The sequence below is a fragment of the Tenebrio molitor genome, chromosome 5, assembly GCF_963966145.1.
Source record: "Tenebrio molitor chromosome 5, icTenMoli1.1, whole genome shotgun sequence".
NCBI classification, from domain to species: domain Eukaryota; kingdom Metazoa; phylum Arthropoda; class Insecta; order Coleoptera; family Tenebrionidae; genus Tenebrio; species Tenebrio molitor.
In genome coordinates this window covers 15,326,625-15,351,789 of record NC_091050.1, presented here as the reverse complement: position 1 = coordinate 15,351,789, position 25,165 = coordinate 15,326,625, and the positions used below count along the sequence as shown (strand labels likewise).

General features: G+C 42.8%; 2 protein-coding genes and 1 long non-coding RNA gene across 3 annotated transcripts in view; 1 reads left to right on the top strand and 2 right to left on the bottom strand.

The window, feature by feature from the left end:
* chinmo (Chronologically inappropriate morphogenesis) overlaps positions 1-11,091 on the bottom strand; it is a 46,090-nt gene extending 34,999 nt beyond the window's left edge. Inside the window, exon 1 of the mRNA XM_069049336.1 lies at positions 10,470-11,091. The gene's annotated coding sequence lies outside the window, so the exon portion shown is untranslated. The remainder of the gene's footprint in view (positions 1-10,469) is intronic.
* Positions 11,092-12,437: 1,346 nt separating this feature from the next.
* Positions 12,438-19,068, top strand: mop (myopic). Its single transcript, XM_069049334.1, has 10 exons — positions 12,438-12,603; positions 12,664-12,816; positions 12,870-13,241; positions 13,289-13,433; positions 13,490-13,776; positions 13,826-14,173; positions 14,223-14,822; positions 14,873-17,176; positions 17,372-17,993; positions 18,723-19,068. Exons 2-10 carry the CDS (start codon positions 12,730-12,732, stop codon positions 18,854-18,856), a joined length of 4,899 nt encoding a protein of 1,632 aa, XP_068905435.1. The 5' UTR covers positions 12,438-12,603; positions 12,664-12,729; the 3' UTR covers positions 18,857-19,068.
* Positions 19,069-21,360: 2,292 nt separating this feature from the next.
* Positions 21,361-24,878, bottom strand: LOC138130369 (uncharacterized). The gene is made up of 2 exons (XR_011159583.1): positions 22,153-24,878; positions 21,361-22,099 (listed from the first exon to the last, which is right to left on the bottom strand). It is a non-coding gene; the product is annotated as an uncharacterized lncRNA (long non-coding RNA).
* Between the last annotated feature and the right edge of the window lie 287 nt (positions 24,879-25,165).

The following is a 25,165-nucleotide window of genomic DNA, read 5'->3' as shown; positions in this document are numbered from 1 at the left end:
CGGTTTTGGTTGCGTTTTAACGGATTCATTCGGCGGAAAAAGCAAGGTTATTATGGTCATGATCCTCCGGAATTATTATCTTTGTTTGTAGCGAAGGAGCAGCGGCGCGCCGTCATCGAGCTCGACCGCACGCCACTGCCCCGCGGAAGGAGTTTTGGCAGCCGAACAAAGATCCAAACATCCATAAGTAATCTCTGCAGTACACTGAACTGAAATTTTCTTAAAAAATCCCGCTGCTGCAACCGTTCCAAAAAGTCCACGCTTTCCGGCTTCCAACGAGAAAAAGACAGCGAGCGTCATCAACAATCCGACAATTAATCAGAAGGAAATGATCTCATCTTCTTGTGTTAAAAATTTTTTACGAATGCACACTCACGGAAGAATTCTCGAGAAACTTCGTCACTTTTAAATAAATTCCCCTGCATCACGGTCGTTGCATTTGTTTTAACACATCACCAAAAATGTAAACAAATGACACACACGACCTTCTTGGAAAGTAATGGTGAATTCTTTGAACGGAATCGATCTTCAAGTGAATTCCCCCAAGTAAAATTAACCTCAATACTGTCGGTTTGATTTTCTTTACCAACACGAAATTTTAACGGGGAATTTAAGCAGGAATTGACACAGCCGTGGATTAAGATCAGCAGGAATATTTCCCGGAATGCACGAGGCGGAAAAATTCGCCAGATTGGATCATCAATCAGGATAATCACGAATTCCCAGAAATGTTCGCAGGAATTGTGATCATTTTAACCTATAAGAGATTGCCAGCTGCAGGATATGTTCGGTTTTTATTTCGCCACTGTGATACTACAAATTTTTATCACATAAGTAGGTGATTATGTTGACAGTAGATCTTACAAATATCAGGAAAAGAAAATTCTGTCGTAAATATGAAATTTCAGATCTGCAGGAATTTGAGGATCTCACACAACGACAAACGTGGTTCTCAAACTATTCTCATCCCTTTTGTGACTTGTTTGGCATTTTGTACAATTAATACAATAAACGCAACCTGAGGGAATTCTGCAGGAATCGTGAGAATCCCACCGAACTTCCAACGTATTCTCAACCATTCTCATCTCGTTTGTGGTTATTGAATGTATATTTTATAATGTTAATAGCATAACGAACAATTTGAGAGAATTCTGCAGGAATTGGGAGAATCTCGTTCAGCTAGCAACATTTTCCCAGGTCGCTCTCAATTTATATGAAACTATTGTTAACGAGATTCGTCGCAGAATCTCGCAGTGTACTTTGTAAAACTCGATTAAGAGAAATTGTGTCGCACCGATTGAGCCAAACTTCTGTAACGACCTTGTTTTGTCAAATTCGCAAATTCACGGTCTCGCCAATGACCCGATAACAGAAATTTTCAGCATTACTCGCAGGAATTTGGTTACCTAATCGTGAAAATGATATTTTCACGTTTTTAAAATTCATAACATGTAGTATTAATTTCCAAAATCGAGTTATGACAAAACCGTTCAAAACCATTTCGACACTTTATGGTTTGTAGCGTTTCTTTTATCTACGCTTTTTACATCCTCACGCTCGTTCCTCGTTATCAAAACAAGAACCTTTCCATTTTTTTCGCACATCGTAACCCTTTTAGTGGGGCGATAGCGATTTTTGAAAGTAAAATTTTGACCCAAATCCGTTAACGTTTAACGGTCGTAACGCTTTTGTCGACCGCCAACGGTCCATCCTTGACCATCGCCGTCGCTTCTGAAGAATTCTGGTCCGACTTCCGGAGCTTGTTTACGCAAAATCTCCGATGCGGACCATCGACATCGCCGCCTCTTGGCACCGCACCACCCATAAATTCGGCCGTGCGGCGTGTTTGTCCAAAATGCGCCAAATTTCACAATGCGTTACATCACCAGATCCCAATTCTATTGATAACTCGTGGTGGCAACGCTCGAGCCCCGTCCCGCCCCGTGCCCGGAATTCGATAAGGCCGCCGCGTCGGCCCGACCTGGGTGCACTCGAGCGCCATTGCGAAACGCGTTTTTCGCCAAACCGATACGGAAAAGGCGCTTATCGCCGCCGAGCGTTGCTCCCGTTGCACACGCAGAAAAATTTCGGGACGATAAGGGGGCCGGAGGTCGCCGGAGCGGGGCCCGCTGCGTACCGCAGGGGTGCACTCTTGACCCCTTCCTTGCCCGCTAATTAATTAGACGCACCGGTCGGGGTTTTTGTATTCAAAAAAGCTGCCGACAAACAAGGAAGTCGAAATTCCACGGCCGAATACGCATATTCATATTTATAGAAGGTTACCTACACGCATGATACTGGTCCGATCGTTGCACAACAGATCTGGTGCTTTTCGGCCCGTCAAGTTGGCACGGCTCGTTGTTCTATCGTCGATAATTATTAGCACCGTTTCCGCATGGAAAGGTGGTCGGACAAAAACCGAGGGGGCCGCGGGGGGCCCGGACAAAGTGCATTTTACGGCTGTGGAAAAAACGAGATTAGATTTTTTTATTTACACGAAAATAACAAAATCGCGCTTATCTATTGAATTTCCAAATATTCATGCACTGATAAAGCGCCCATTTTATTTCTCTGTTTACGCACTAGGTAAAAATCCAAGGTCGGACACTTTTCAGATTGAAGATTTTTTCCACATTGAAAATATTTACTCGTTTCAATACATAAAAAGAGATAACGACCGCGGTTTTTTCTAGGTGTTGCAACAGAAAATCGACCTTAGCGGATGCTCTCGTCGAAATGTTCCAGTGGCGTAACAAGCGTCCGGACGACAACAATTTTTTTTCGCCGAACGCGATCGAGCTGCAAATGCATCCGATTAAATATTCGAGGTCAATGCAAATTAAATTCAATTGAAGGATACGCTCGACGAGATTATTTTTACGATTATGCTGTCATATCCAAATGTCACGCCAGGATATTGCCTTTGACTGCTAAAATATGTAGCATTATTTTTACTGCTTATTCAAATGGTACTGATTATATTTATAATAATTATTCTGGTTGAGTTTTAATGTTCCAAATTCGTTGGCACACTTCCATATTTATATCTTCCAGATTAACATTCCTCTTCATGTCCTTCCACATGATCTCTTTCCGGGAAAAATGAAAAACTCAAAATGTATTTTCATCAATTATTATATTATCGATCAAGCACGCTGTTTTGTTTTTATTTTTAACTCCATCCAGATTACAGAATTAAAAAAGTACACGTTTCTCATGAGATAATAACCGTTTTCCATTTGTTCGTTGTCCTTGTGTTCAAGTGATGCATATATCTCGGTGAAAATTTGTCGATATCTCAATGGGAATTCTTTACTTAATACGGTAGCTACATTTTTATCGCTGATAAAAAAAATACATACTTCTTGGAAGATGTATAGATAAGGTATTGTCTACAAGTACTCTGGTCCAAGTTTTGAGTTATTCAACGGAAATGTAACAGAATAATCGACAACTGACACATTTTCTCGGTAACGATTTCCATTTAAATATTTAGTGGAGGAAATGGGGTCGGTCCGTAATTCGGTCACATTATGTAGAGAGGACGCACTAAAAAATTCATCGGTTTGGAAAGAGTTTTCATTTTCGTGGCCTCGTCGTTCGCCCGATTCGCGTCCAAGTGAACCCGTTTGGGACCCAATTGGAGGATAATTTCGAAATTTTGAATACATATTGAGGAATAAATTGTCGTGGTTCGCAATGAAGTCATAAAATTTAACAACACGTTGTCGGCGGCTCTAAACGAAAGCTTCATAAATCACGCGGCCGTAGTACTTTTGGCTCATAAAAATGCACGAGTCCTGTTAAAAATCCACACATTTAAACCGCTAAATTAAAACATAAACCAGCGACGAGTTAGCGTCGTAAAGCCGCAGTTACGCCACTGGGTGATCGCCGCGGCAGGCGTACAGCGGCGTCGCTCGGGCGGGGGCCCCCGTGCGGGTTTAATTATGCGCTTATTAAATTTTTTCGGCCAGATAAATACGGTCGTTGTCGGATAATGGCGAGCTCGCACCTTTCGGACGGAGCTTGTGGATTTCTCCGAATTTAATTAGACTAGAAAAAGAGCGGCAGGTGAGGAGTTGCGGTGATATTAGTATGTATGTATTTCCGCGGTGGAAATTAGGAGGACGGGGACGGCGAGAATTGGGCGCAGCACCGGGAAAGCGCACGAAAGAGGCGAATAATAATAAATTATTTTGGCCGAGTGGAAATTAGAAAAATTCGGAGTATCCAACCCGAATTGATTATCGCCCGAATCCAGATCCGGCCTCGGCCATCGCCACCTGCTACACGGCCGGACGCATGGAGCGCCCCCGGCGGTCGATTTAAAAACCAGCACGCTTTTCATTTAATCATCAGGTTGTCCCACTGATTGAACTTCGATGTTGGGGCGAGGGGCGCCCGAAGAGTTTACATTAAAAAATGAACACGCCCCAAACATTTTTGAAGCCCGGTTGATTATTGATAAGAACGGGATCGACGAGGCGCTTTGGTGGGGTTCGCACGCCAGCCAACCTACAAAAATTTCTGCGGAAGCGTCCATCGGTCGCCGGGGCCCAACGGACGATTGATTTTTGCCGCACGACGACATCTTAATTTGTATTCGTTCGGAGCGGGAATTATGCCACGCAATGCCGCAATTGTTCGAAAATAGACGGCCGATACGAGGGATTTGGACGAACGTGCAAATTTCTATCGATCGGGAGATGCGGGGCTATTTTTGGGTTCTCCAAACGGCGCCGCCGAAGAGACGGGGATGCGGACGGGGCCCAACAGGCAATTCGGTGATGTAGGTCTGTGCCGTTTAATATTTAAATGACGAAAAGGCGGCGCGCGGAAGGAAAATTTGCAAATTTAAAGAACCACCTCGCATAAGAACGGTTTCATTTGGCGCTATTTTGACAGATGACATCTCGAATTTATCGTTTCCAGACAAAAAAATACCATCCACGATTTCAAAGCAAACAAACAGGAAGCTTGGCGAGTTTTCTCGAAATAAATTTGTCATTTAGATTCGTTATTTAATTAAACGACAATTTTAATCGTAACTTTATACACGTCCGTCGTTAAGTTACCTTTGACACTTCATTACTTGATCGTGTCAAACGTCAGACTGTTTACGAAGAAGTGATTAAATAATTAATCATCATTAAAGATCTGATTCGGGAGAATTATTGGAGTTTTCGGGTTAACCGGTGAGATATTTTTCATTATTTGATTGATAAATATGATAAATTTGATATATTTTAGTGTTTGAGGGAGTCGCGGAGTTAACCTCAAAATTGGACATGAATGTTTTGGGGATCCTTTTGTCGAATATTTGGCAACCTTGAGCCCCCGCACGGTAAAATCGGGCGCGGTGCGTATAAATAGCGATTTTGAGTATTCCCGTCGAAAAGTAGGTCGGTGGGATGGAGTGGACACTTGTGAAGCCGTAAAAAGCGTCAGTGCACCGCGTCGTCGAAGTTTTCCCCGACGTGGAGTCCATCAATCAAGTGCACCCCTTCTCCGGCGGCGCCACTGTCTCCGTTATGCGTTTGATAAAAATCGGCCCGGGGTGAGGATAACGTGTAATAAACTGTTTAAGGTTTGTTAACCCTGGGCAGAGTCTTGACGTCACCGGTGTGGAGCGGTTCGGGTAAATTATGCATCGCGAAAAAACCGCCCCCGCCACCTGTGCCGCCCCCGAGGCTCGATAGTTGTCAGTTCGATTTGTAATTATGATCCGAACGCCCCCCACCGCCGCCCCTGGGTTATATAATTTGTTGCCAGGACAGCTCCAACCCTCGCTGCAAGGTCAGACCCGGCTCAATGAAAGTGACACAAACAGAGAAAGTGAAATGTCACCGGAGTGACGGACCCGATCGGGGCCAGGAGGCGGCCTCCCGCGAGGGGGTGAGGCGGCGCGAGACGCGGCCAGGGTACCGTACAGCCTTGGCCCTTGAAAGCGTGGGCAGACGTCGAGGACGGCGGAGGACGCGGGCGGCGGCGTCGAGTCGTCGCGCAGACACCTTGCACTCTGCTTTGCAGCCCGCCCCCGCCACCCCGCGCCGTCCCTGACAACGCCGCCACCGCCGCCGCCGCACTGCGTGCCGCACTCTCAGGGTCGATCGTCGTAAGCCTTCACTTTCTATTTCTCCACGTTCAATTATTCCGTGCTGCTGCTGCTGCTGCTGCGACCACGCCAAAAATCGAAAGCGCTCCGATGCACCCCGGGCGTCGGGGCGCCGACGCCATCTTCGACGCCCCAGGTGTCGGGGGATCACAGATTTTGGTCTTTTGACGGTTCGGGCATTTCAAAAGCGACAGGAAGTTCAAGGTCGATGGTTTTTTTTCACTCTCGCTCCCCGCGCAGCCCTCGATGGCTCCGCCACCAGCCGGGGTTGCAATAATTTAGGCTAATTGATTTAAATAATAAAAGCCCGGTATTGCCGGGCTCAGCCTCCGTACCAAAACGCAGACTGCTAATTTAATTATTTCGACACGGCCACCGACAGGAATCACATACGCCAGAAATAACAAATGAAAATTGCATTGGCGGAGACAAGCGACGAACACGTGCGCCACCTAAACGAAACTAATGAAAGTGGGTGTGTTTCCCCTTAAGGGTCCCACTTTAGGTAACTTACGTACGGATAAAAAAGGAAATATGACGGGGGTGGAAGGCGGGCAGGAACAGGAAACATGAGAAGAAGCGAAGCTCTTGGCCGATGCTAAAATAAAAAGGCGAAAATACCATGTACAGGTGTCTTGCAATATACAAAAAAAAAACATGAAAAAATATTTAGAAACCAAATCCATATTGTAAATACATATACAGCGTGTAACAGAAATAAGTACTATTCCGGACACGGAATCTTGGCCACAACTGACATTTAACTGACAAATATGTGTGAACTGGCCTTTATTGAATATAACCCAACTTTTGACTCGATAATGCCATTTCCTTGCTTTTTTGATGTCACAAGAAAAACTTCAAAGTGATTTTTAATAATTGTCATTTATTAATGACACTAATGCCTGGTTTACATCATTTTTTTTAGAAATGTCTAAAAAATGTTGGCCAAGATTCCGTGTCCGGAATAGTACATTAATTTTAACTGGTAATAAAACTCATAAAGAGTAACAACATTCCTAATTTTTCTTTTCGTAAACGTTCTCGTTAATGACTTAAAATTGTTTCAAATTTTCCAAAAATTTCGCTACCCGCCACTGGAGACCAAAAGTGACTATAAATGTGACGACCGTTTCTAAGCATTTTTACGAAATCAAAATACTGCCCATTATTAGAACCTGTACTTTGAAGGTTTACATAATTTATGGGGGGGGGGATGCTAAACAAAATTGCCGATTTCGAAAAAACAGTACATAGAAAAATTGTTCATCATGACGAGTTCTGTTACTGGTTAAAATTAATGTATGTATGAACTTATTTCTGTTACTGTGTTTCTGTGTTCTGTGTTTCTGAAATACGTGTGTTAATTTTAACCAGTGGAAGAACGCGCCAAATGATGGAACTTTTCTCTATAACATTTTTACGAAAAAGCAATACAAATTGATTTAAAATTTGGAATAAATTAACCATCAAAGTGTATACCCACCTATGGGTAAGGGCGAAAATTTTCTGTTGTGATAGAAACAGAGCTTTGTTAAAAAATTCCATTGTTATAGAAAAAAATAAATAATCAAAATTTAGATTCTCATGGTTACAAAAAATAGAAACTAGTTAATCACACAAAACAACTCGTTTGGTAAAAATTGTGGGGCAAAAAATCTTGGAATACTTTTACGAATTTTACAAAATGTTATAAAGAAAAGTTTCATAAATTAGCGAGTTCTTTCACTGGTTAAAATTAACACACGTATTTCAGAAACACCCTGTACAGGGTGATTTACGAGGAATAATGAGCCCGATGGAATAGAAAATGCAACCCACAATACATTGCAACAAAAAGCCGGACATCGAAGCGGTAAATGTCCGGGTTTTTCTCCTGATGAATTGCGGGTTGCATTTTCTATTCCGTCGGGCTCATTATTCCTTGTAAATCACCTTGTATATATTTTTTTTAAAAGGACTAAACCACGTTTTTCGGTGATAATATTGTCTTCGACAAACGTAACACTCCTTGTAGGGCTCGCAATGTTTCGTAAATTCAGTTGACATCATAATGATGACAGTGAATTGGTAATTATTTGGATTTTATTAGTCACACCATCTAATCACTACTAAGGTTATATTCAAGATGCCATAATAAATGCCATGACAGAATGTTATCTAATTTTATCAAGTTTCACATACATTGCTTTTGTTGTCATTTAATAATACAGAGCAACTATTAAAAATACGGCCTAGTCGGTACGCACAATGAGACAAAAAAAAACAAACTGTAAAGTCAACCGTGGACCAAAAGTCTTTTCTTAAATTTTATTTTGTTGCCTGTTGGGAAGGATTTCAGGGGGATTTTCCCATCGAAGCGGTCGACCATTCTTATGACGACGTTTGCCGAGTTGTAAAGGAAACTGGAATTATTTAAAGAAAACGAATGTGTTGGAAGGAAAGTCGGTGGTCCAAACGGAAAAACTGCCGAGGTGGTAGATTATGCGAGGGAAGCACCTCCTTCCACATCCGTTCGAAGACAAATAAAGAAATAACCTCAGACGTACGCTTTTTTGATCGTAGCCTACTTTGCCTACTTTTTTTGCACCGTATTTCTTCTGTTGCACAGTACATTTTGAATGTTGACTGATAGTTAATATCGGGTATTCATTTAAATTCATCCCGAAAGTTGGCGTTGAAGAAGGATTTTTAACGCACGACTCGTCCGTCTGCAGAGTAAAAACGCAAACAACGCAAAAAGTAAGGTTAGATTTAAACAGTTGATGCGTGATCTGTAATCCGTAGTGCGTTCACAATCGACTCTTCACAGCCAACTTTGAGTATCCATTTAAATGAACACCCTATATGTATTTAACATTTTTTGTCAATTGAGAAAAATTGCGGAACGTTCCACATTCGTGTCGCAATCGTAATATCTTCTGTTGCAGAGTGCACTTTGGGTATTGATTGGAGTGGGGTTAACGTGAAGATATTTTTTGTCGGTAAACGTGTAAATAAAGTGGAATAAGAGGAGACGTGTCTTTAGATCGACAGGATCCCGAAAAGTGGCGGTTACGTAAGAGAGAGCGAATCCCTTCATGATTATTTGAGCGAACCTCTGTGCAACAACTTTAAAATAGAACAGCCGTCGCCGCTGCTCCAACGAATCGATCGCATCATCACTTGCACTTTTATTCCCGCCCTCGCCGGGGAAGCCCCGAAACTAGGCCATCTCTTTATGATTTTTCCCGATTCAACACTAGGCAGGAGACAGTTTTCACGTTGATTTATCACCCGGCCGTAAATTCCGCTCGTAAAACGTCGAATTCACCCCTTTTAAACATTTATGGATATTTTCCGTGCGATTTACACCCCCCAATTAGAAGGTTCGATTAGCGTTGTACGCCACTGGACTCGCACCAAAAGAAACCACAATTTTTGGCACCGCTCCAAAATACCAATTGCCGACACAATAACTTTCTCCTGTCGCTCTAATAACGCGAAAATTTGCAACAGTTGCCGTTTTCGACGGTCGGACCTTGATTTCAGTTGGCACCTCTTCGGCACGTCTTCCGCTTTGAAGGTTGCCTCGACGGCGGCGGCCGAAAAGTGACGTTCGTTTGTTTTGTTTTTGTTTTGGTCGAGTCGGGCCGGTGGGGCGAGTGACAGGTGCTCCGGAGGCGGCTGAATAAGTTACGAGGCACATTTTTCGAATTTGCCCCCGGGGGCTGTCGGACAAAAATCGAAAAACTTCCGCCGGTTGACAAGTGACGCGGCGAAAGTGATGCAGATGGTCGGTGTCGTCTTATCTGGCAGGGCGAAATTTATTGTAATTTATGCGTGCAAGCCCCCAATTATGTCCATTTTAGGTTTTTCGGGTTGTTTGTTAATTAATGCCTTGCAAACCGTGGACGTAAGAGGTGTTTTATTGCTTTGGCAACGCGAGGGTCGGCCGACCGTTCCTGGGTCCTCGTATGCACGAGAGCGTGTGCGAAGGGTTGGTTGGCTGATTAGCTATTTTGCTCTTCGCTATTACACGGCAGTCAATGAGTCAATCAATAGTTAGGTAGGCATGCATATGCGCCAGGCATCTATGTAACCACCTTCCTCCACACACGATCCTGCACAAAGGACAACTCGACGTTATCCTGGCACGCCACTGGCGCAGCGAGGGGGCACCGACGTCCGCACGACGCTCCGGGGCCCTCCGACGACTCGTTTCGGCTCGAACGGGGCCCCCAAATTCGAACGAACGGCTCCGGCGATTTGAAGGTTATCCCGTTGCAACAAAGAGTCTGATTGGTGGATTGGGGTGAAAGTGAAAGACATGCAAACCGTCGGGGGTGCAAATGTACACAAAGCCACTCACCTGTCGACGATTTTTCCCGTTGCCTCGGCGGATCCTTGCGTTTCTAGCCCTCCATAAATTAAAAATACACAGCGATTCAGGTACAATGGAATATTATGTTATTATATTATGTAGACTGGGAAAATCGCGAGTTGCCGCGAAATTATTCTAACCTATCATTTATCACAATTATCACAACATTTACTTAGGTATTTAATTAGGTACGAGTTTAAGAAAAAATTTGCCAGTGTCGAGATGCATTTCTCTGTTAAAACAATCAATTTTATTTCTCTCTAGTTTTGTACACTGGCACTCGGTCTTGCACCTATCGGCGCATGTCAAATTTTACCTTGGACAAAGTTTTTTGCCCATAGCGGAAGAGTGCGCAACGTTACGTTGCGGTGTAGCGGTGGCGCGAACCATCTATACGCACGTGCGTGCGAATGCGTGCAAAAAATTCGACTGGAAGAACGACAGGGGGCGCCCGGATGCTCCAGATCGCGGAAAACTCGACCAAACTAAGAGAAAAACGAGAAAAGGTCGACACGTTTTTTACACGGCCGATCACCGATACGCTACAAAAACAACTGCAGTGACAGGACGGAGGCGGCAATCGCACCAGCAGATTCCCGTATGTTTGGTTGCCTACCCTAACTGATTCTGATTTGAATTTATCACCGCTAATTAAACCGAATTTAAAATATTCACCACTTTTGAAGTTTTTAAACAACACTACACGAACACGTTAAATCAACACGCATTACTGATTGCAAATAAATCGGTTATCGATCGAGTCGTCTCAACCGAAATTAATCTGACCAACATCTATCAATTTTATTTGACAACTGTCAACTCGAATCAGTTTAAATGACAAAAACGACTTAAACGTGGAATAAAATTTATTCAGGGATTCTGACATTTGAATATTTGTCTTGTCGCATTTTCATACTTCGCCTCTGCTTTATGTGCTTTTTGCGCCGACATCTTTACTTTCTTCACTCATGATCCTGTCCCTGATAAAATCGACAGTCAAATCTGTCACGTAGTCGGCCACGGTTTGACTTATTTCCCAAATGAGTCGATCCGAACTGAACTTTTCTCTATCATCTCTATATTTCCCTACATTTTCCACATACAACCCTAGAAGATTCTTCACGAAATCTTCAAATTGTTTCGCTTGTAGAAGAGCGCCGATTGTGAAATTTAATGCGTCTAGATTTACCACATTTGTCGCAATGTCCCCGATCGTATCGGCTAATTCTTCGATGTTGGACGGTTCAGCTGCAAAATCCATCAACGTCTTCATTATTATGTCCTTGCTGCAACTCCCCGACTGAAACGATGTTACAAATTTATCGTTTCCGTGAATGGTCCTGTTTACTTCATTTTTTATGGTGTTGTTTAAAGCATTTCTGTATTGATCGAGGTGCTTATTTATGTTTTGGTCTTTTGAAAAGCAGCAAAGCCCCCATGGTGCCGTTTCAGCCGATTCCATATTAAGTTTGCAGTGTTTTGGTACAAAGATGGAATCGTTATTGTGCCAAAACCATTACAAATCTAATCAAGTTGTAGTTTACTAACCGTAGTGGCCATAATTCGTAAAAACTGTGAAAGGGAAAAGTAATTGAGGTTAGGGAACCCCGTTTGTACCGGAGCGTTTATTTTTGTTCATACATTTATAATGGGGAATTGATTATGGGTTTTTATTTAAATCCATATTATCCACAATTAGCTAAGTGACCTCATTTTTGTAGAGAACAGGTCTAATCTGGTGTATACGTTTCAAACTTCGCGCCGTTACGTCGTTTTGACAGTAACAGTCGATCACGTAATGATGTTGGAAATTAAAATCCAAACATTTAAAAATAATACAGTTGCCAGATTGCGATTTAAATGATGCAATTCAAAGAGATAACAACAAAATAATTGGTAAAATAAATTTTTATTTCCAATTATGTACCAATTGTAGACACAAGATTTTGCCTTAATCACCGTCCAACCGTCATCTGTCAAATGCGTCATGTGTCATGTTGACAAGGAATTAATAAAAATGTTGTGTGTTTGTTTTTATTCGTTTTAAATCCTTCGTTACCGCTTATCATTCACAAATTCAGTTACAAATGTGACTTGTTTAATAAAAAAACTTCTGCATCAGGTAATATTGCGCAGAGCATCCCCCAACTTGTAGTTCTTGTAAACTATTGCATGATTCTAGTTTTTGTGCGTATCGATCATTGCGTGATTCATTCCGTTGGATAAGACATTCTAAAACACAATAACGATGGAGGCTGTGCCTAGATTGCCTATGATAAGTTTTGAGTTGAAAGTAAGTCCCGAAAATGTACAGTTCGGTCCCCAATTAAAACAGGTAACAGTCGCCAACTATTCGCAGCGACACACTTTTTACCCGCACACTTTCAGTATATCGCAAATTTTTATAACGAAGATCCCGAGTCCTACAACACCGAAATTAGTAATTTAGAAAGTCTGCGATGCGCGGCCATTCGTCCAACCACCGACGTTGCAGGCTGTCAGCTACTCAAAAAGTACTATTGCCAACTGCACTTTCTCAAGTCGAGATTCCCGATGCAATCGGCGTCGATATACTTCTCCTGGAAGGACAGCTACTCGAACATGCCGTGCAGCGTCCCAGACATACGCTTCGAGTTGATGTGCATCCTACACAACATCGGAGCTTTGCACACTCAACTGGGCGCCGCCGACAGTCGGACGTCCCCGGACGGGCTCAAAATGGCCTGCACACACTTTCAGTGCGCCGCTTGGGCCTTCCAGGTACTCGCACTTGTCAGTTTTGCCCCGTTTAACTCGTTTTTTGGCAGACCATGAAAGAAACTTACTACGAGATGGTCCCTTACATGTCGTCGATCGAAATCGTCCACTTCATGCAACAGGTTTGCTTCGCGCAAGCGCAGGAATGCATCTTGGAGAAGAGCATGATGGACAACAGAAAAGCTACCATCACGGGTAAATAATCATCGCAAAAGTTTTTCGTGCGTTAATTATTTTTGGATTTGATTCAGCTAAAGTGGCTGTGCAAGTCGTCGATCATTACAAGAGGGCGCTGATGTTGTTGACATTTGGTGATGATGAGAGTTCTTTCAACAATTTGGTTGGCAGCAAGACTGTGAAGGAATGGTCCAAATATTTGTCCTTCAAGGTGTCATACCACAAGTCCATCGCTTTGTTGTTTCAAGGACAGCAAGCTGAAGAACAGCAGAAGATGGGGGAGAGGGTGGCGTTTTACCAAGCCGCGTGCGAGCAACTCGAAGAAGCTAGGAAGTTGTCGTCGGGGTTGAAGCAGCAGAAGGTGAATATAAAGAGAGTTGGGGATATTTTGGTTTATTTTGTTGTTGCAGGATTTGAACGAAGCCATCGCTTTCACCTCAGACGTGGTGGAAGGAAAGCGCAAAGCGGCGAAGAACGAGAACGAGTTCATTTATCACGAGGAAGTCCCTGATAAGCACGCGTTGCAAGAAGTGAAGGGGGCATCGCTCGTCAAGGGTATCGCGTTTAATGTGAACGATGTGGAGGTCTCGGGCCCCGATATTTTCGCTCGCTTGGTACCAATGGAAGCCCACGAGGCCTCCTCTCTTTACAGCGAAAAGAAAGCGCAAAAGTTGAGACAGTTGGGGGAGCTCGTGGAGTCGAAGGATCAAGGACTCGCCGAATTCATGTCGTCGCTGCAACTCGAAGTCTTCAACCAAGTCAGTTAAAACTCTTGAAACGTTCTTGGTTTTATTCGAGCGGTTTCAGATGCGCCAAGCAACCGGTTTGTCGCAAGATTTGGTCGACAGAGCCGCCGCCCTTTCCGCTAAACCTACAGCCACCCAAGATCTAGTGGCGGCGATGGGGAAGCTCTCCAACAGCTACCACGAAGTCGAGTCGATGCTGAACGAAATCCAAGAGTTGTTGAAAGAAGAGGAGCACAACGAGAAAGAGTACCAAGAGTTGATGGGGAAGAGGCCGCCGAGTATTATCGCCACGGACTTGGCGAGGGAGGCGGCGAAGTACAGGGAGGCCCACAACAAAGCGAACGACTCGAACCAAAATCTGCACAAAGCGATGATGACTCACGTCGCCAACTTGAAGATTCTCGCGCAGCCTTTGATGGAGCTGCAGAAGCAGATCCCTTCGGTGGATCTGCCGAATCCGAACGTCGACGAGAACTGCATCAGGGATGTGGAGAATTTGATCGCGAAGGTCGAAGAGATGAGGAACCAGAGGGCGATGTTGTGGACGCAGTTCAGGGAGGCGGTCCATAAAGACGACATCACGAGCGTGCTGGTGACCCGACAGGCGGACCAACCGCTCGAGCAGCTGTTTCAACAAGAGTTGCAGAAGCATCAGGAGTTGGTAATGCTGCCAGTACAGCGCTTGACATTTGACTTATTTGTTGCTTTCAGACGAATTTGATCGAGCAGAACGTCGCCGCTCAGGAGAACATTCTCAAGGCCTTCGTAGATGCTTATGCGCGCTCGATGTCGACGCGTCGCTACCTCCAAGATGTGATCAACAAGAGAAACGCGACCGTGAACGCCTTGATCACGTCTTTCGACACTTACGAGGATCTCGTCGCCAAGGCTAACAAAGGAATTGATTTTTACAATAAACTGGAGACGAACGTGGCAAAGTTGCTGCAGAGGATCAGGAGCGCTTCTAAGGTGCAACAGGAGGAGCGCGAGCAGATGTTGCTGAAGAATTCGGTTCCCGTGCCTACCACCAAAGAGGAAGTGAGCGCGCCGGCTGTGAACGCCGCCCCCAAGCTGAAGGACTATCTGGACACGAGGAAAAAGTCGACTAGGGGGTATCAAGAAATGAGTCCGCAGTACTACCCCCCAGGCATGCCCGAGGCTCAGACTTGGCCCCCGGCCGTGCGTCCCGCTCCTCTAGGCTCGGAAGTCAACAACGATCCGGTCGTGGCCAAGCCTCAAGAACAAACTTTCGACAAGACTTTGTCAGACAGAATGGCCACTTTGCGAACGGGTCCCACTTACAGTTCTTACACTCCTGATACTTACCCTGCTCAGTACAATTATTCTAATACGCCGTCACCGAATCCGAGTAATATCAACAAACAAGCCTTCACGATCACCACAGATACGTACCACCCGATTTCGAGCATAACGCAAAACTCCCAGTATCCCTCGGAGAGTCCTAGCGTGTACACAGGACAACAGTATCCGTATTCGATGGATTACACCAGTACGCCGTCGTCGACGAGTTTAGGGAGTTACAGTCAGAGCAGCCTGACCGGTTACAGTCAAGTGAACCAACCTAGTGGTTACGGACAGGTCGGCCAACCTGCAGGGAGTTACGAACCTGCAGGCTACAATCAAGCCGGCTACGGCCAGGTGAATCAGTCGACAGGGAGTTACGGTCAGGGGGGTCAACCTGTCGGTAGTTACGGACAAGTCGGTCAACCTGGCGCCAATTACGGACAGGCGGGTCAGCCGGTGGGGGGTTACAACGCGGCGAGTCAGCCGGCTGGAAGTTACCCGGCGAGCCAGCCGGCAGGGAGTTACCCTGTTAGCCAACCCGGTGACCAAGCGAGCCAGCCGGTAGGGAGTTACAACCAAGCCAGCCAGCCGGCAGCGAATTACAACCAAGCCAGCCAACCGGCAGGGAGTTACAACCAAGCCAACCAACCGGCTGGGAGTTACAACCAAGCCAGCCAGCCGCCAGGGAGTTACAACCAAGCCAGCCAGCCGCCAGGGAGTTACAACCAAGCCAGCCAGCCAGCAGGGAGTTACAACCAAGCCAGCCAACCTAACTATCAAGTCAACCAGGCCGGTAGTTTGGGGAGTTACAACCAAGCGACTCAAGCGAGTTACGGTCAGGTCAACCAACACAACCCCGAGAATTACAACCAGCAGAACGTGTATTACCCTTCCGGTTACGGCCCCGAAGCAGGTCAGATCTCGAACGAACAGACTTACTCCTACCCCAACTCGTTCGGTGGTTCCGAGTACGCGACTTCGGTGCACCCCGACACGGCGACCTTGAACCAGAACTCGACCTACTCCGCTCCGATTCCCGATCTCAAGAGTTCCGACTCCAACACTAACAATTACGTGATGAGCAACGGCCAGGGTTATCCAGGTTACGACAGCAATAGACAGTATCAGTATTATTACGGAGCCAATTACCCACAAAATCAGGACTATCAGAGTTACGCGAGCGGTTACAGCTACGTCTCGCAACAAACTTCGGACACTTCGATTACGGCCATGACCAAAGAGTCGAACATCGATCTGTTGACCGGTTTAGACTTCACGGTCAACCAGGCCCCACTGATTCCCCAACAGAATCCGTCAGTTCCAGACGCGAAGAAACCGGTGCAAAAGAGCGAAACTCCGAAACCCGTCAAAATCGTACAAAGCAAAGAGGAAGTGTCTGCGCCCAAGATGGAGAAAGTCATAAACAGGAAGCCGTTGAATAACAGCGACGTGAAGAAGTTGTTCGGGCAGGAGATCGATAAGTTCGAGAAGTTTGTCGATGTGTTGACCAACAAGACGCTCAGCGGGCCCACGAATCTTGATTTGAAGTGGAAAGAGATACAGGATAAGCAGGAAGGAGAGAAGAAGGCGATCTCGGTGGCGAGATGCTACCCCATGAAGAATCGTTATCCTGACATTTTACCCTACGATTATTCAAGGATCGAGCTTAAGGGCGCCAAGGACGATTACATCAACGCGTCCTATATCAAAGTAATATTTATTTTGTATTTTAAAATGGCACCGGCTGTCAAAAATCAAAAATGACATTTGTTTGCAATTTTGACGTTTGTAACGCCAACCATAGAATAGGTTCCGGTAGAATGTCCGTTGAATTTGACAGCTTTCGTGACCGACTGCGATCCGAATTTTTTTCGGAGCGAAGGATAAACAAGTTTTTTGTCGCAGGACGTTTCCTACTACGCGGCTCCATTCATCGTGACCCAAGCCCCCCTCCCCACCACCGTGGGCGACTTCTGGACCATGATCCGCGAACACCAGGTGGAACTGATCGTGTCGCTCCTCGGCGAGAGCGAGACCGGCGCCGACGTCTATTGGCCCGCGGAAAAAGGGCGCGATCTGGCCCTCTCCGGCATGATAGTCTCGCTGGTCAGCGTCACCGTGAAGCCCCACTGGGTCGAACGGCTTATCTCGATCGGCATCCCGGAAAAACGCGACACTCGCGTCCTCATGCACCTCCAGTTCACCTCCTGGCCCGGCAGCCTCTTCCCCACCAGTCCCGACGCTTTCGTCACCTTCGTCACGGAGATCATTAATCTGTTCATGCAGCAGCGCAGCACGGCGCATCCCGTCGTGGTGCACTGCAATTCGGGGATCGGTCGCAGCGGCCTCGTCTGTCTCCTGGTCAGCGCCGTTCTCGAAGTGACCAACAACACGGTGTCCATACCGGATCTGGTGTCGCTGACGGTCAAGCTGGCTGCCTGGAGGAGGAACATACTCAGGGACAGGGAGCACCTCAAGTTCGCATACGAGGCGTTCTTGGCCTATATGAGACAAGTTATTGCGCAAGGTAGGCTTAAAAGGGGTGACGAATGCAATCGGGAAAAATTGAGAAACAATGTACCTAAATAAGGAGATGAGCTCTATCTCCCGTTAACCCAATTGGATTTAAAAAAGTAATAAAAATAGGTATGATGGTAATAGAAAATGAATAAAAACATATTACGAAATCATGGCAAACTGTCTTCTATGTCCGTGTTGAAAATAGTCTATTGTTATACGAGTTGCACAAGACAATCTATTGTCGAACGAGAGGGTTTAGAACACGACGAACGCAGTGAGGTGTTGTTACAATAATAACTACCTCCTTAATAGTTTATTTTGATCCAAAACATGGATTCAGGTTCAAATGACAGCACATTTACCACTGAAATTTACTTTCAATACCAACCCCAAATTCAATTATCACTAGAAACGATGCTATAAAATTGATCTTTGTGAAACTGTTTTCGGTGTCTCAAAATGATCATTGTGACACCGAAGTAGAAAACATTATTTTCCTTCTAGCAAAACGCGACTACTTCTAACTAACTTTTACTATTACAGGAAGTAATGGAATTATTTCAAGTTTAAATAAACGTGACGTGTATTCAGCGATTAAGTCTAAGAAGACAGTAAAAAAAAAATGTTTACAGCAGACGGAAAAGATTAGTTAAGACTTAGCTAGCAAGAAAATTAGTCCGACCTGAATGCCGTGGCAACAGGCCACAATAATGAACGTGGTAATTTTGTGTTGCAGGAAATGCGAAGAGGATTTTGAACGAGGTGGGGGTGGGAAAACTGGAGGACAAGGCGGCGCCCGTGGAATGCAAGCAGGAGGTGGTCGACGACCCCCTGAGCAGTCTGGACCCCTTCTGGGCCAGTAAGAAGTAATGGGACTGTAATTACTGTACATTTTAAACGTTATCGTCTATTTAATGATTTGCTTATTATTATTATAATTGTATAGTGATATTAGCATAATTATGTATTTTATATCAATTTTTATCGTAGCTACACGAGAGGATGGAGATTATTTTAGTTATGGATTTGACTCAAAATTATTTCAAAAATGTACTGAAACTTATAAATAAGAGTTAAGGATTTGAAGTTTAGATTTCTTTTCCCCGAAAAATTTGAGAGAGAGATTTGTCCGTCGCGACCAGCGTACCTATTTTAAATTCGTCTATCGAGGTACTAACCGTTTAAACAAATAACTTTTTTTAATTGCAGCGAGAGAAATTAATAGGACAAATATTTTTGCAGAACGTGATGTCAGCAGTTTGGCTAAGGAAAATATAATTATGTGCGTGGATTCTGTAATGACACAGTTTCTGTGTAAACAGAACAAATTGAATGAATTGACCAGGCGAACCGGATTTTTGACAGTTGTCGCGACATTTCCCTCCCAACTGTTGAAGATCTGCAGGGCCGATTCGATAAACCGGTGAAAAAAATCTTGTCGGGCCACCCTTTCGTTATCTGGGCGTTCGGGGGCGGCCATAAAGCGGTGAATATTTGCGCAATCGGCGAGCGGCGGTTGTAAAGCGCCTTGACCACCCAGGGAGCACAAAAACGTAATTTTTTATGCGAGACAGGTAAGGGTTGGTCCGGCACAGGAAATGCAGAAAAATCAAACAGCCCAGGTAAACAGCGTGAATTTTACAGTCCTAGTCCGCATGTTTGGTGCGTGTACCGTTGGTCGCCTTAATTGCGTCTTTCTGGTTCTCCGGTTGATGTTGATGGTACCGAAGCATGAGTTATAATACGGGAGATCAAAGCGGCCGCTGCGGCCAACAATGCGCGCCGTTCCAGGGGTAATAAAGACATTAAAACAAGTGCTTCTGATACCTGTCCTCTTTTACAACTGTGGTGCCTTCAATAAAACGCGGACGCCGACGCGATTTTTCTCCGTTCGATCGAGCGTCGACTGCTTCGAAAAATCACAAAACAAACAGCGCGACCAACCGGTTTTTGGTTCACCAAATTTTTTCGTGTAATGTGAAATGTACACAGGTCGCCTTTAAAAATAGAGAATAGCATGGGCAGCCTAGACGTAGAGATGTGATAATTGGTAGAGTACACATTCTCAACGTAACAGCCACAACTACTGGTGGAGCTGTGGTTTGTTGGAAAAATTGAGCGTAACGAGGAACGGGACCGGCGAGGGCACCGACGGGGCTTACACAATGCCGGACGGCTGAAGGACGAAAGGAAAGGCGTGTGACGATGGGAGAGATTTTAGAGGTGAAGTCTGTGTGGTCAAGAAGCGGAGTCGACACTGGAGACGTCAAAAAGTTGTAAAGAAGACTTTCAGCGACTTGCTTTATTTGGAAATCCGCGTAGGTCAACAAGATGGTGCCCAAACGAGAGCAGAGCAGCACAGCATAGAATAAAAAATTATTTTCTCTATGAGTAGCGCTTTGCCAACGAAGAAATCGTTGATTAATTTATTCAAAAATGTAAATTGTTCACAAAAACCATACCATAATCATTGTGTGACCAAACGAAGCACTTTGGTAAATATCCAGTGTCCAAATAAAAATTGATTGGGAGCGCTTTGTCACAAACTCCTTTTATTTCTCGTATGTCGTAGCTCGTACCGCACGATCCAAAAATACCATCAAAGTTACCAGAGACAAACAAAAATCAGTGTTTTCAGTCTATTAGTTTTATTATGCACTGAACAGTAACATGGTGTTTTACAGTTTTCGCAAGATGATTTTTACGTTAGACCATAAAAGGTCTACAGTTGAGTCCTATTTTATGATGGATTCTTCTGTAATGACAAGTTTTGTATGAATTAAGCTGAGGCGCTTTTATTTTTCGCGTGTGGTAGGCTCTGAAATGTCGGTGTTATCAGGTTTAACCTCAATTCTGTGCTCTATTTTACATTAAAAAAAAAAAAACTGTTGTTGCAAAACTAACAAAACGGTTTATTCACCTGAACAAAAGGCATTTGTGACGAAAGTTAATGGTTTGTCGCTGAGAAGCGTAACATATTGTACCGGACATGACATGCGTTGTCAAACTTTTCAAAGTAGTGTTCATCATATTTTTATTTAGACACTTACTTTATTGGACGCTCTGGCATTGAGAACTTTTGTAGGTAGAAATGAGTATGACACCGTATTTTTCTTTTAAATAAAGACTAAATAATATTCTATACCTGCACCGACTCGTTCAAAATATTCTTCTCAAGTTGTTTTTTTTTAAATAATATTTTTGCTCTTTTCATTTTAATATCTTTTATGCGCTGCCAAGCAATTTTGGCCGTTTTATTTACCTCATTAGAGTGCATAAAAGGGTAATTTATTGCTCTAAAGCATTGGCGTAATTTTTATGCTCTAAAGAAAATTCTATTACATGAAATTGCGTATTTCTTAATAAAGTAACAATTTAATTAAACGAAAAATTTACTTCTACTTTAGCATTGTTACAACTATTAATTACAATCGAAGGTAAATTGATTTTTTCTGAAAATATTTGATTCTGTCGATTTTGAATGTTCAACTCCGCATTTGTCTGAAGAATGGAAACTCCTTTACTTTTCTTATCCTCCGGTTCTTCAGTGTAGTCATTTGAAAAAGCACTGGATGTTGATGGGACTACTGTTTTTTCATGTTGACGTTTCCCTTGAATTTTTTCGGCTATCTTGAGCTTGTTTTGAATATTATCTTCTATATATCCTTCTGCGATTGTACCAGAACGCCAACCTCCGTGACGTTTTAAGTCTGTAATATGTCCACCAGAATCTGCAAGTAAAGTAGCGGAACTGCGACGCAAACAATGTCCGGTATAAGATTTGGGGTCGGGAAGGTTCAAATATGTTGCTACTTTTGATGGAATGTTTCCAAACGTATTTCTGCCTACGGGTTGCGTGGAACATTTCCCATTTTTGTAAAAAATGAAGAATCGATTATGTTTAGTATGTGGAGGCCGCAAAACAAAGTACTTGCGGAAAAGTTCTAAGAAATTTTGCTCATTTTGTATTATAGTAAACCGTCTTGATACTTTTGTTTTCGTTTCAGTTAGTCTTATCAGTATCGCAGAGCCCAAATCCTCAATTTCTTTTGTTGTTAAAAAGCACAACTCTTGCGATCTGCAAGCACCGGCAATTCCTACGATTACAGCAACCTAGAATAATTACAAATTAACTATTGAAATATAAAAGCAACAAAGTAATTTACCTTGATCATTAAATACGTATCATCTGGTGCTTCCGTAATAAATTTGTCAATTTCGCTTTTTGAAAGGACTTTTGACTTTTTAGGTTTGTAAGTATCACATTGTCACTTTAAATATGCTTGAAGTTTTAAGTATTTGCTGATGTCTATTCCATTTCTTACTAGCAAGGTGCTTCTTAACATAGAGTAAAAACTCCACAAACTCGAAGACTTGTAGTTGTTGGATTTTTCAAAAAAGTAAGCGAGACAAACATCTTCAGTGTACTGTATAGTCTTCTTACCATTTTCAGCTAAATTGAAAAATCTTTTGCACACAAAAGCAAATGTCTGCCACTTGTTTACAAAATTTCGTAGTTACGGTAGTTTGGAAAAATTATCAATCTTTGGCTACTTTGTTTAAATTAATACCAAGGAAATTTTTGTGTTGGTTTTTTCAATTTTTGAGGGCAGCGCATAAAATTTTGTATGCATTACGAGCATAAATTGCATTTTGCTGCTCTTATCGTCTTAATGCCCTCGGCTAGCGCCTCTGGCATCAATATGACGATGCGAGCAGCAAAATGCAAAATTATGCTCTTAATGCATAAATAACTATTATCGCTTTCAATTGTCATAAATTCTCATTTTTCTCCTTTGTAAACTGCTTCCTAACTGCTCTAAAGCAAAAAATGGCAGATAACCAACCGTTGCCCTAGACAACACATTCAAAGTGACATTTCTTGAAAAATTTGTCAAAACTGTCAAAAGTAAATGCGAAATCACTTTTAATAGATTTGGAAGCTTTGGGGACGTCGTTTCAAACAATAAAAGTTTGTATGCAACTCGTTTCTGTGCAAATCGGGCTTTTCCAATTGCCCTCGAGGCCTTAAAATCCTCGCTACGCTCGTATTTCAATCTGGCCTCTCGGGCAATTAGAAAACCCCAATTTACACAGAACCTCGTTGCATAAATAACTATTATTTTCGTCCAGTAAGAAATTAGCGGAGATCGACCACACACCCGGTGAGCTGTGGCACAGCATTCAGGCCGATTGAATTTGTCATTATAATATGTAGGTAGGTATCTGCTTACGTTATACCTAATTTATTCGAAACTGAGCGTAAATTAAACAATCCTAGGATCCATCTCGTTTTATTATAACGGGATTACGGTATCAAGGCCTGATTGATTTATCATTTCTACCAAATAATGTTAATTCCTTTCAGCTCAAAGTTGGCGTTGAAGAGTCAATTGTGAACGCACTTCGGATGACGGATCAGCTGTTTAAATCTTACGTTTTTACACGAATGGTGGTTCACAATCGACTCTTCAACGCCAACTTTGAGGTGAAATTTAAAAAAATACTCGATACATACGGTCGCGGACAGCTTACTACTAAAATATTTACAGCGTGATCAACAATGACTGAGTCTGTTGACAATGAAACAATTGAAAAGTACCGGTGTTTTTTGTCTCGTAATTGGCTCTGACAGGATTTTTTAACTTGAGACGACATTGAAACCATTTTTGGTTATGTCAGTTATGTTTATGCTATTATAAAAATGAACCTTTCATGGTAAATTTCAAATTTGCCAAATTTCATTGTTACCAACAGATTCAGTCATTTTTGATCACTTCGAATTTATTTATCATACAGGGTGAGCAACAATAACTGTTACAGTTGGCAATAAAAAATTTTACATAAAATTTTCAAGACTGTGAATTGTACCTATTTCGGTTTGTTTTATTGACACTATTGAGAGCTGGTATACATTTCATATTTAAACGTCTTGGTTTTTGTAATCTTTTATTAATAAAATGGTTTTTTCGTTGGAACATGACATAAAAGTTACCAAAAATCACCAGAATTTATTGCCAACTCAATCAGTACTTGTTGCTCACACGGTAGTAAGCCTGGTTGACTCAACTTAATTTTAGCTAAATTTATTAATAAGACTTGTCCTACTTTTTTCTGTCCGCGACTGTACCTAAGTACTACATAGGTACCTATTTTTGTACCTATATTTTTTATTTTTCTACATTACTATTATTAGTTACCTAAATTGCACGAAACACCTTTAGCTTTTATAAATCGAGGTAATTTGTGAAGTTTTCAGTGATTTTCTTTATGTTTTCTTATTTCTTTCATTTTCTATTTTTATTTCTGTCCATTTGATATAGGTACAAAAGTATGAAATACGTTCTCTACAATGTGAAAATAAAAAAATAAATTACTTCATTCTTGTTATTTCTGTTAGCACTTTATTTGCTATCGTGCGTTCATTTAAATTTATCCTCAAAGTTGGCGTTGAAGAGTCGATTGTGAACGCATTTTACGGATCACGAATCAGCTGTTTAAATCTTACGTTTTTACACGAGTGGTGCGTTCACAATCGACTCTTCAACGCCAACTTTGAGAATAAATTTAAATGAACGCACGATATAATACGGCGTGATCAAGAATGACTGAATCTGTTGGTATCTAACAATGAAAATTTGAATGATTTTGGTGCCACTGTATCTAAACGCATTTCCGGTTGTCAGTTTTGACAGTGTTGACAGGCAAATTTGAAATTTACCATCAAAGGTTCATTTTTATCATAGCATAAACGTAACTGACATAACCTAATATTTTTTTATGTCGTGTCAAGTTAAAACATCCGGTCAGTGCCAATTACGAGATAAAAGAAAACACCAATATTTTTCAATTGTTTCATTGCCAACAGCTGAGTCATTGTGATCACGCTGGATAACAATTTGGTTTCGCTCGATTGTCTCTTGTTTTCTTCCATTTGATATATCGTGCGTTCATTTAAATTTATCCTCAAAGTTGGCGTTGAGGAGTCGATTGTGAACGAATCAGCTGTTTAAATCTTACCTCAGTTTTTGTATTGTTTATGTTTTTACACGAGTGGTGCGTTCACAATCGAGTCTTCAGAACCAACTTTGAGGATAAATTTAAATGAACGCACGATATTAAAGAAAAATAGAAAAAGATTGTATAATTTGTCACTCCACTACTAGACTTGTGATTTAT